The sequence below is a fragment of the Leuciscus leuciscus genome (genome assembly GCF_965113295.1).
Source record: "Leuciscus leuciscus genome assembly, chromosome: 7".
In the NCBI taxonomy this organism is placed as follows: Eukaryota; Metazoa; Chordata; class Actinopteri; order Cypriniformes; family Leuciscidae; genus Leuciscus; species Leuciscus leuciscus.
In genome coordinates, this window is record NC_138731.1 from 40,042,405 (window position 1) to 40,054,796 (window position 12,392).

General features: G+C 37.6%; 1 protein-coding gene across 4 annotated transcripts in view; it reads left to right on the forward strand.

The window, feature by feature from the left end:
• slc4a3 (solute carrier family 4 member 3) overlaps positions 1-12,392 on the forward strand; it is an 81,204-nt gene that overhangs the window by 64,852 nt on the left and 3,960 nt on the right. For 3 of the 4 annotated variants that reach the window (XM_082174614.1, XM_082174615.1, XM_082174617.1), the window contains 11 exons: positions 4,538-4,721; positions 6,704-6,806; positions 7,002-7,186; positions 8,271-8,493; positions 8,576-8,794; positions 9,441-9,589; positions 9,738-9,932; positions 10,461-10,664; positions 11,089-11,178; positions 11,391-11,557; positions 11,688-11,941. In XM_082174614.1, coding sequence (XP_082030740.1) covers positions 4,538-4,721; positions 6,704-6,806; positions 7,002-7,186; positions 8,271-8,493; positions 8,576-8,794; positions 9,441-9,589; positions 9,738-9,932; positions 10,461-10,664; positions 11,089-11,178; positions 11,391-11,557; positions 11,688-11,941 — 1,973 coding nt within the window. The remainder of the gene's footprint in view (positions 1-4,537; positions 4,722-6,703; positions 6,807-7,001; positions 7,187-8,270; positions 8,494-8,575; positions 8,795-9,440; positions 9,590-9,737; positions 9,933-10,460; positions 10,665-11,088; positions 11,179-11,390; positions 11,558-11,687; positions 11,942-12,392) is intronic. The other variant, XM_082174616.1, reaches the window with a different exon arrangement.

The window sequence follows — 12,392 nt, forward strand, 5'->3', positions numbered from 1 at the left end:
GATGGCCAATAGAGTTTTTAATGGGGTTTTGCTATTGCAGCTGCAGAGACATCAGACATTGATTACATCAAAGAGTGTTTAAAGGAATAGATTGTTTACTCATCCTCATCTCATTTCAACATTGAAATATTTGTTGTCTTTCCTTTGTTGCAGCAAAAGTGATTTAAGCCCCCCCAAAAATCTATAAAACCACTCCAAATGACTTATTTTAAATGTCCATAGCTACAGTATATCCCATATCTCTCAAATCTAATATGCTGTCTACGTTTTCCGGCACTTGCCACGCCACAATTGCATCTACTTTTTTATTTTATTAAAAATGAGCGTGAAACAGTGTTATTTTAGTATAATTGAGAATTTTTTTTTTTTAAATGCTTTTTATATTTTATTTATTTCAGTCGACATTTATTTTATTTTAAGTAACAGAAATGTATTTTTCATGGTTTCAGTTTCAACCCTAGTGCGAAAGAGATTAAAAACTTCAGTTTTAAAGGATTAGTTCACTTCAGAATTAAAATTTCCTGATAATTTACTCACCCCCATGTCATCCACAATCTTTATGTCTTTCTTTGAGGAAAAAATTTATTGGACTTCAACGGTTATCAATGGGTTGAAGGTCCAAATTGCAGTTTCAGTGCAGCTTCAAAGGGCTCTACACAATCCCAGCCAATGAATAATGGTCTTAATCTAGCGAAACGATCGCTCATTTAAAAAAAATAATGCACCACACTTTACGTAATCACGTTGGAAAGGTCAATCGTGACGTGGGTGTTGCCATACCGCGGTACTTCTGCCTACGTCATGCGTGACCTTTCCAACGTGATTACGTAATGTGTGGCGCATCGCAGAGCTACTCAAAGACGAGCATTTGTGTAAGTATATACATTTTAATATTTTTTAGAAAATGGCTGATCGTTTCTCTAGATCCCTTATTCATCGGCTGGGATCGTGTAGAACCCTTTGAAGCTACATTGAAAATGCAGTTTGGACCTTCAACCCATTGGTTGCAATTGATGTCCACTATATGGAGAAAAATCTTGGAATGTTTTTTCCTCAAAAACCTTAATTTCTTTTCGACTGAAGAAAGAAAGACATAAACATCTTGGATGACATGAGGGTGAGTAAATTATCAGGAGATTTTAATTATGAAGTGAACAAATATCCTTTAATTATGGTTTCATATGATTTCAGAAGACTTGGAAGTATAACACACAAGTAACAGACTTTTTGTATGATGCTTTTAAGGTGCTTTTTTGGGAGATTGGCCATATAAATCATCATGCACTTTTTAGCTCACACATTCATCATTTTCAAAAACAATACAGCTGTATTGGAGAATGACAGTTTTCGATTTTGGGTGAATTATTCTAGTAACCCATTCCCTGTGTTTTTGTTACCTTGCTTACCTTACTTCTGGACTATTTTAAAGCTGCAGTCCGTAACTTTTTTGGATTAAAAATTATCCCAAATAAATTTTTGAGCAAGTAGATAACCAGCCAGTGTTCAAGATTATCTGCTTGCCTCAGCTCGATTCAAAATGGTAAGCTTGTAATAATGTTTTTAATTCCAGTGGTACTGGTGTATTTCAGCAGGAAATTCGAGCATGTCTTTGCGTCATTACGTCACATCTGTACACATAAAGAAGGAGTCTCGGCTAGTAGGCTATGAGTGTGAGGATGTTGGAGGTGGAGATTTATAGCCTTTTCTCACAGCACTTGATATAATTAAACTTATCAATTTGATGGCGGGTCCAGAAAGGTTCAAACGACAATCACCAGTGACAACTGGAGATTCATCCGTTGTAAAATGCAAAAGATTTCGGACTTCGGAGTGGCTACAGAAAAAAAGAGACTGCAACCGGGCCCATGCGAAAAGAAGGATATATATCGGAAGGGCTTTTGAAAGGTAAAAATTTTATTATATTCCAGTTTTAAACATGCATCGGATTACAGATAGGTGTGTTTGTTTTTCAAAGAGAACCAGATCTAAGGAACATTAATTTGTTGGTATGACAATTAGAAATTAGACTACACAGAAATGGAAACTGAACTACAGGTAGCCCTAATACACATTAAATGTAGTCACGCAATGCCGATGTTGTTAACATTAACAATTTGAGAACAAAGTATAATTTGCACGGTTTGACGTGATATGATAAGCGATCGTTAGATTTAATCAGCGCGATTTACTGTAATGCTTTTTTCCCCTTAGTTGGTCAGAACAAAAGTGGATGTTCAGATGACATTTTCCGGTGAAAATTCTTATGTTGGTCAATGGTCATACTTCCAAAAAGTAGAATCTGTGATTGCGAATGACAGTATCAACACCGGCGGCGACTGACAGCCACACATTTTCCTCAAAACATTGGATTCATCCGCGCTGTGCCGTGCCGAGGCACAACCCACGTAAAGTTGATAATTTCGCGAATAACTGCAATTGCAGATTTCGAACAGAGATGGCGACAAAGAGGAAAAAATACGGACTGCAGCTTTAAGTTAGTGCTGTTTAAATGCAGTATTTAGTATGGCTCAGACAGGCCTCATTTCTTGAAGGATTGTGAAGTGCCGTGTGTTTTCTTTGTTAAGCTCTGCTCAGCCACAGGACCACACTCTGAGGTCAGAATGGTACTCTACCTGAGTGCTACTGCTAACAGAATTAATATTGCATGACCAGAAATGTGGGTTGCATTAATGGTTTGAAGATGTACCTTTTTAAACCCTTTGCATTAATATGACAAAAGATATTCATGAAGTGGCTCCAAAAAGTTTTGGGCACTCAAGCCACATTTAAATGTCTTTCAAAAACAATCAAAAACCTTAACTCAAACTTTTGAACGTTAGTGTATAATGCAAAGACATTTATATCTTTTTTAGGTGTGGCTTGAATGACCAAATAATTTTTGGGGCGACTGCATATGTTTGATTAAAAAAATAATGTTTTTGTGATTAATCATTTATTCCTGTTCTTAGGCTAAAACTAAACATCACTTTAATTTGTTACCAATACATGTTAAGGATAACAAATGTTGCCATCTCTTTTAATTGGAATCTCTTTTGGCAACTTGAAGTGAGTGCCACAAAAGTTCAATACCAGTTGTGCTTGCTTCTTCTTGTTGTCTTTTTATATCAGTTAAGGGAAGTTGGAACTACTCAGAGATGTGTATTTCACTCTGCCAGGCTATAAAACAAACACACACAAACACATGATGAAGTCAAAAACTCGATTAAACCTCTCTACAGCATTTCCCATCATCTCAGATGCAGCTTTCCATGAGAATACGTGTCAAATTAGTCGCCAAAACAATTCTTTGTAATGTGGAAAAAAATACATCAAGGTGCTCTATAAGTTAGATCATTAGTTACTTAAGTTTTGGGAATGTTTTCAAACACAATTCAATGTCACACCTTGTGTTTGGGAACCTTTCGGTGACCAGTTTGGCTGGAGCGTAACAAGATCTCAAATTAAGCTTAATGAGTGTACCGATGTCAACCGCTGGACGCGGTCACGGTGACGTGTGTAACAAAGCCTGGCAGCCACTCTTTAGTCTAACTCTTTACTTTTTCCGGTACACGTAGAGCACCAAGAGCAAAACAAGATTAGTCTTTTTGTGCAAAATAATAAAGGCATTTATTAATTCATTGGACTACCTCTGCAGTCAATTTTTTAGAGTTGGAATTCTGTTTAAATATTCCCTGATATCATCTAGCCGCATGTTGCTTTTCTGTTGTCTTTAGCATTTTTTACTGATTGCTTTGGCACATGTTTTTTCGAGCGAACAGGGAATGTGGTTTGGTTTTGCAGTTTGGATTCTGGTATCCTGACATGTTGGGTTTTATGTTTGCTTTGCAAATATTGCAAGCGAAGATGGAAAATTGCCTTTTTGGACATTGATAAGCAAGGAAATTGCTGTACCCGTGGAGCTAAATAAACACAAGAGCAGGGATATTTGTCTCACGGAGGAGAACAAATGGACTCGAGTAGCTTGACAGATTAAAGAAGTCATAACATTTCCAGTATTAAAGACATATTTCACCCAAAAAGAAAGTGGAAATACTGTCATTTATTCACCCTCTTGTCATATGACCCATATGACTTATATTTTCATGGATGCTGTTTTTTGTTTCATAAAGATAAATGGCAAAAAAAACACAAAAAAACACACACAATGAGGATGAATAAATAATGAGAATTTTCATTTTTGTGTGAGCTATCCCTTTATTGCCTGATGTTTATAGAATAGAGTTTACTTGAGACAAGTGTACTTGAGAAGAAAGAAAGGTATTATTATATTATATTATATTATATTATATTATATTATATTATATTATATTATATTATATTATATTATATTATATTATATTATATTATATTATATTATATTATATTATGCTGTTTCACATTTATCTTGTTTTAAGAATGTTTACAGATAAAAAAAAAAAAACAATCAAGAAAATGATTTTATAACGTCAGGATGCTTTTAACATTCTCACATGAAAAGTTGCTCTCTAGACTTCACAAATTACTTTCTCTTGTCCAGTCACCCCAATGATGAGAAAGAGGGCCTTTTCCATCGGAATCACTCTGTCAACAGCCTGGGCAGCTTCCGTCACAACCACAATCACGTTCATGACACCAGCTTACCTCTGGTGTCCCAGGACCACGAGGAGATGCATGACAGCAAAGCGGCAGAACATGAGAAAGAGGTGTTTGTGGCATTGTTTGTGAGTCGCTTGCTTCCATTTGTGTGCATGTCGTAGTGAGCATCCAGGCTTCCAGAATCTTGCTACCAAATTTATTGGGCCAGTGATGTGTTTACCTGGAGGACACCATCTTTGATCTCCATGAGGTAGTGCTTGGTCTATTCAGTATGCATTGCACTGAAGGCCTACACCCAAGCGATGTAATGTACATGTTATGTTGGTTAGAACCAGATCTACTGAGAAAAAATTCCTTAAACTAGCCTACGGTGGTTTGCCGGTCTTAGTTGACCACAAATCTGACCAGGCTGGGTTGTTTTATTCGTTTTAGACGTGTTTGGATACTTGTCAGCTGGTTAGGCTGGGTCAACCAACAAAACTAAATCAATCTAAACATCAGCTTGAGAAACCGGCTAAACTAGCTTTAACCAACTCTGCAGAAAGAATGGGAACGTCTATAATTTCCAAAACTCTACTCATTGCATCGTTTCTTTATTTCATATCTTGGCTTATTCAATTATGCTTTCAGCTACTAATGAAAGTGTAGCACTGTATTACTCTGTGTAAATACACTCCAGAGAATCACACAGATTTTTAACCAAAATCAGTGCAGAACACTGCAAAAAAAAAAATTTCTTGAACATTCTTGAATGAAAAGTCTCGTTTTATGACACTGGGGTGAAATCTTTTTATATTTTTTACCCCATTGTCATAAAACGAGACTTTTCATTGTCAGATATTTTATTGTTTTAGACAAAAACTTGATAAACTTGATAAATCTTGATACATTTTTCAGAAAACAAGAAATAATATATGAAGTAATTCTGCTTCTTAAGTAAATGTATCTTAATGGAACAATAGCTATGTTTCCACCCACCTGTTTTAATGTGCATTTTCATCATTTGCATAAAAAAAAAAAACGCTGGATGGAAATGCCAAAATGCTCATACTTTCTAAAAATGTGCATAAAAAAACTTGTGAAACGATGGAAACACATTTACAGAATAAATGCACTTCAAAAAAGTAATGTGACTTTGCGATGGGACTGCATAATTGGACCAACCAGTGGACCGATCTCATTGCACAGCATCTGAAATGCTGTCTTGGTCGTTCTGATATGCCTGAGCAATGTCTGTCATCAAAGTGGTCAGTATATTTACCTGCCAGAACTGTCTTATACGACTGCGTTACCAAACAGCAGGCATCCACCTCTGAAAGCAAGATAACTTTAAGATAAATTAAAGTAATTTATTATACTGTATGCAAAATTATTATATACAGTGGCTTCTCCTACTGCAAGAACTTCCATTTTTCTTAGTGATATTTAGCGACAGTTTATCATGAAGTGACAATTTTGTTCTCTTCGACACACTGGATGGAAACTGCTTTATTTGCAAATGTTTTATGCGATGTTCCAATTTTGCACATAAGTTAAATTTGCAACTTTGGATGGAAACATAGCTATTGTTTAGTATTTGTACTGGAAAACAAGACAAAATACTAAGCAAGAATATATGAAAATGCATCTGCACATTCGGTCTGGGTCTGGTTAGCAGCACTGCTAATGCTTGGATCATGTAAGTTGCTCTGCCACATGTGCAGGATTAAGCGTAATAGTGAGTTTACAGGTGCTTCAAGTTAAACTCTTGATACATTAGCTGTGAAACTATGAATGTTCCCCATGGCTAAAAATGTTGGCACATTCGAAACAGCCCATATAAAAAGTAAAGACGTATTGTGTTAAATTGATTTGAAGTGATTTACCATTTGCTTTTCCACTTTGTCACCTGGATCTGTAGGTTTAGATTTGTGCTCGGTGATGCAAAACAGGCACAATGGTTCATTAAAATTCACCCTGTCACCCGAACACATGAACGAAATGGAACAATAAACAATCAGAGTGAGAGCAGCTATGCATGCGCTATCTGCCAAAGCTTTTCTGCCACAGCTTGAGGCTGATGTGTGGCGTTCAAATGGCACTAACTATTTTCTTCTGTCAACAAAAGAAAAACCTCCACCCTGTCTCAGCTGAGGGACATGCTGCCGCCAGATCTATGAAACTTTTGGCAAAGATTCCCAAGGATGCCGAGGCCACAGTGGTCTTAGTGGGTAAGTTAAGGAGCGTTTCGTTCCAGCGTTTGTTGTTTTCAGGTCCAGAGATGATGTTGAGTCATCGCACCAGAGTTTTCCAATAATGCCTCAGTCAGCTAAGCGAAGATGAATGCTTTCTGTTGTGTTTGATTTCTGTCTCTGGATCTCTGTTTGTGTGGTTTTTTATTTTAACCGCAATATATGTGTTTATAGGGTGTGTGGAGTTCCTGGAGAAGCCCGCGATGGCCTTTGTCCGGCTGAACGAGGCTGTCCTTCTGGAGTCCGTTCTGGAAGTCCCCGTCCCGGTTCGGTTCATCTTTGTGCTGCTGGGCCCCACGCAGACCAACATGGACTATCATGAGATTGGGCGCTCCTTCTCTACCCTAATGTCTGATAAGGTTCATCTTCCGAATCATACAATATGAATTATGGTTTGATAAGAAATATCTGGATTTTTAGTTGTTTTACCTTATTTTAATGCTGGCTTTGTCTTATTTTAAATATTTTAAATCCTACTAGACCACGGCCCCCTGGTTGAGGACGACTGCATAGTGCCATAAAAATTGCATTTTCGTTTTTTTATGATTCTTGGGTCAGTTCAGTTCAGATACATTTCTGGCTAGATTTTTGCCTAGGCAAACTAGGGTATCAATGCCTTCATGTCTTAAGAGGGCTTAAACAGTTTCATGGCATACAAATTAAATCCAAATGCCTTGGCCTAAAATTACAGTTCTGGTTTACTCATACTCCTTAAGTAAGTCAAAATATACCCCATTTGTCAAGTTTCACCTTATTACTTGGCCGCCATTTAAAAAATTTCTTCTGCTGCAAATTTTGTCCAATCTTCTCCAAAATTGGGTAAGATAATATTCGGATCAAACCACACAAAAATCACTGAATGGACTTTCGATATTATTTCCCATTCTCCTATAAATCTCTAACAAATTTTATGGCTAAGCCTTCAAACAGAAGATGTGCTTTCACCATTACTTTGGCAAACTGAAACAAAACTTTATGGGTATCACTGGCATCATGTCCTAAGAGTGCTTAATCACTTTTATGGCATAGAAATCAAATCATAACTTCAGAATGCCTTGACCCAAAATTCTGATTCTGGCTAACTCATATTCCTCCATTCTGTTATATGACACCCCATTTGTCAAGTTTTAAATTATGACCCGTCCGCCATATTGAATTTTATTGAAAACTGTATATTTTTGAGAAGATTGGACAAAATTGGTTCAGATGATTTTTAGACCAAGCCTCACCAAAATAACCATAAAGATGTTTGATTTTCAACCCTTTCTACAGTAAATCACAAATACATGTAGCAACAACGCCAATACGTTTTTTTTTTTTGACATAAAACTTTGCTGGCCTGATGAGAAGTTTCAGGACTGCACCCGACTTGTCAAAAGTTGCTAAATGATACTCATATCTTTTAAACCACTCAGTTTCACTGTTTTTCATGACCTTCCACAGAACTTCCACGAGGTAGCATACTTTGCTGATGACCGCCAGGACCTTCTTAATGGAATCAATGAGTTCTTAGACTGCAGTATTGTAATTCCACCATCGGACGTCGAGGGAAAAGACCTGCTGAAGACTGTGGCCTCCTTCCAGAAACAGATGCTACGCAAGCGCAAAGAGAGGGAGTACAAAAAATGCGGCAGTACTGTTACAGGAGCTGAGCAAGAGACCAAAGGTGAAATACTTATTACATTTGAGATTCACATTTTCCAGTTTGTCTGTTCTGTTAATGTTGACTTGTGCTCTTTGTGTTATAGACACGAGTATGGATGAGCAGGAGGAGGAAGATCAGTTTGATGTTGACCCTCTCAAGCGCTCTGGTATTCCCTTTGGAGGTGTGATCCATGATATTCGCCGCCGTTATCCACGCTACCTAAGCGACCTGAAGGACGCCATGGACACACAATGTTTTGCTGCTGTCATTTTCATTTATTTTGCTGCTCTTTCGCCCACTATCACCTTTGGAGGTTTATTAGGCAAGTGAGACAGTGACGCTCTCGTCCCTCGACTCACCTTCTATCTTTGACAGTGGAGTCTGTATAATATAGAAGCCCATTCCACCACATAAGAAAAAAAAAAACCCACGCTTTGATAAATCATAATGATGACATGAAAAAGTCATGAATATGAGATATGAGTGTCATAATTTTGACTTTTATATCATAAATATGACTTGTGTCATATATATGACTTTTTATCTCATGACTGACTTTTTGTAACTTTGTTTTATAAATATGACATAGTGTGTCGTAATTCTGACATTTTGTCATAATTATGAGATAAAAATCATTATGAGCTTGTAAGTCAACAATTACTTTTTTTTCTCATAATTCTGACTTCATCTCAGTTATGATTAGCATCTCATAATTTTGACCTTTTTATATTATAATTTCATCATAATTTACTTTTTATGTTATAATGACTCTTCATTTTGATTTGTCAATTTCCATTTTTTATCTCATAACTATGACTTTTTATCTCATAATTATGATGTAATAAGTAGAATAAGTAAAAAAAAAAAAAAGAGTTTTTCAGATTTATCAGAGCATGATTTATGTTTCTAGTGTGGCGGTAATGAGTTTCCATTGTATGATTTGGTACTTTATATTCTCATTTATTTAGGTGAGAAGACACAAGGCATGATGGGAGTCTCTGAGCTCATCATCTCCACGGCGACAGTGGGTGTGCTGTTCTCACTGCTAGCTGGACAGCCCTTGCTCATAATTGGTTTCTCTGGACCACTTTTGGTCTTTGAGGAGGCTTTTTATAAGGTACTTTTTTTGTCTTTATGGTTCAAACATTATGAGAAAAAGGAGGAAGTTTCATTTCATTAACATTGGTCTGCCTTTCTATCCTGTTTCTCTCTTTTTCTTCTGCTATCTTTCCTATTGCTCTTTCTTTGTTCTTCCTCATTATCAGTTCTGCCAGGCGCAGGGCTTCGAATATCTCACAGGCCGAGTGTGGATCGGGTTCTGGCTCATCTTCATTGTCCTGGTGATTGTGGCAGCTGAGGGGAGCTTCCTCGTGCGCTACATTTCCCCTTTCACCCAAGAGATCTTTGCGTTTCTCATCTCTCTCATTTTCATCTTTGAAACCTTCTCTAAGCTAATTAAGGTACAGATTTAATGCCACCAATACCAGCATGTGCAAAGCCATCATAGGTGTGCTTCAGATGTTTAGACTGTTTTAAAAGGAAGGTGTCTTCTTTTTGCCAAATTCAAGGGCATCTTTGCATGTGCTTAGAAGGCAATCCCATAATACTCTGCAACAAAACTGAAGAGAGAAATATTGATTATGAATACAAACTGATGATCAGATAGTGTCAATAAAAATAGTTAGTGTTGTGCCTTACAGCTTAGCAACATGTTAATGGCAAACTTTAAAATCACGAGTCAAGTCTCCCATGCTGCTCTTATAGGGTTCACATTTTGTATGATGCACAGAATTTGGCGCCGGGACTGAAATTAACTTAGGATGCTACCTATGTAAGGTGGTAGACAGCAAGAAACAAAGTTATTGAATGCTATTGGTAGTTTGCTGTTACTGTAAGGTGTGAAGAAACCTGCTTATTTATTTACATCATTTATCAGATGCTAGAATCCAAATGAGGGTTAAATAAATAAATGTGTTATTTTCCCTCAGGTGTTTCAAGAGCACCCTCTGATGAAGAGCTACCCTACAGCTCCTGTAATATCTGTCTTCAAAACCATAGACAAAGGTGTGATTGGGGAACCCATCCTCAACCAGCCAAACACAGCCCTGCTATCCTTAGTACTCATGATAGGAACCTTTTTTGTGGCCTTCTTTCTGCGAAAATTTCGTAACAGCAGATTCCTTGGTGGAAAGGTAAATATAATTGTTAAAAGGAATATACAGTATTTATCTGAAACAAATCAATCAAGAGAAGCAAGCTAATTTTTCATTATTATATGTCTTGTGTCTTTTATATCTATCTATCTATCTATCTATCTATCTATCTATCTATCTATCTATCTATCTATCTATCTATCTATCTATCTATCTATCTATCTATCTATCTATCTATCTATCTATCTATCTATCTATCATCTATCATTCTACAACTTTGCTTTTCAAATAAATTAATTTCATTTTAATTATGTTTTTTCTGGAAAGCAACAAAAATGGTGATTGCAAACATGATTTTTTCCAGTTATGATTCCTTGTGAGCAAACATTTTGCGCTGACTAAAAAGTTTGCCATCCTCTGTTTGTGTGTGCGTGTGTTTGTCTATCATCTGTCATCATCAAAGGCCAGACGAATCATTGGTGATTTCGGGATTCCTATCTCCATATTGATCTCCGTGCTGGTGGACTGCCTCATCCCTGATACATACACACAGGTAACCACACTCTTAAACTCTCACGTGCACTATATATTACTGCAAAGAAACTCTTCTCCCATGCAACGTATTCTTCTTATTAAGTACTGGCCTGTAATTGGAGCCAGGTTTCTTCCGAGTCTGTATTACAGTGTGGTTGGTTTGGCAGAGCGCTGTAACCAATGAAGCCTAGGATCTCTGGGATACGAGCGCTTGTGTTTTTGTGGTTGCAGAAGCTGAACGTCCCCTCTGGTTTCTCGGTCACATCTCCGGACAAACGGAGCTGGTTTATCAGTCCGTTTGGAGATAAACAGCCTTTTCCAGTTTGGATGATGGGGGCCTCAGTGATCCCGGCCCTGCTGGTTTTTATCCTCATATTCATGGAGACTCAAATCACCACGTGAGTAAGCTAACATTACATGTACAGTCCTTTGCAACACATCTTGAGATGTTAAATTTAACCTCAGATGGAAATGCAATCATATTTGTGGCCCATTGTATTCATTCCAACAATTTCATCCTGTCTGCAGCTTGATAGTGAGCAAGAAGGAGAGGCGTTTGATCAAGGGTTCTGGCTTTCATCTGGACCTGCTTCTGATAGTGACTTTGGGAGCTATCTGCCCACTCTTCGGCCTGCCCTGGCTGACTGCCGCCACTGTGCGCTCGGTGACTCACGTGAATGCTCTGACAGTCATGAGCAAAGCCACTGCCCCTGGAGAGAAGCCCATGATCCAAGAAGTTAAAGAGCAGAGGGTGACAGGGATGTGTGTGGCTATCCTAGTGGGTAAGAAACACTAAAAATAAAATTTATCACAGATATTGATAGATTACTGACTCTAAATTCTACGGAGCCCCTAAAGGGACCTTTGCAAAAATTAAAAAAATACAGACTTTCACGTGCTCACGAGAAAGTCATTATATACACTCACCTAAAGGATTATTAGGAACACCATACTAATACTGTGTTTGACCCCCTTTCGCCTTCAGAACTGCCTTAATTCTACGTGGCATTGATTCAACAAGGTGCTGAAAGCATTCTTTAGAAATGTTGGCCCATATTAATAGGATAGCATCTTGCAGTTGATGGAGATTTGTGGGATGCACATCCAGGGCACGAAGCTCCCGTTCCACCACATCCCAAAGATGCTCTATTGGGTTGAGATCTGGTGACTGTGGGGGCCATTTTAGTACAGTGAACTCATTGTCATGTTCAAGAAACCAATTTGAAATGATTC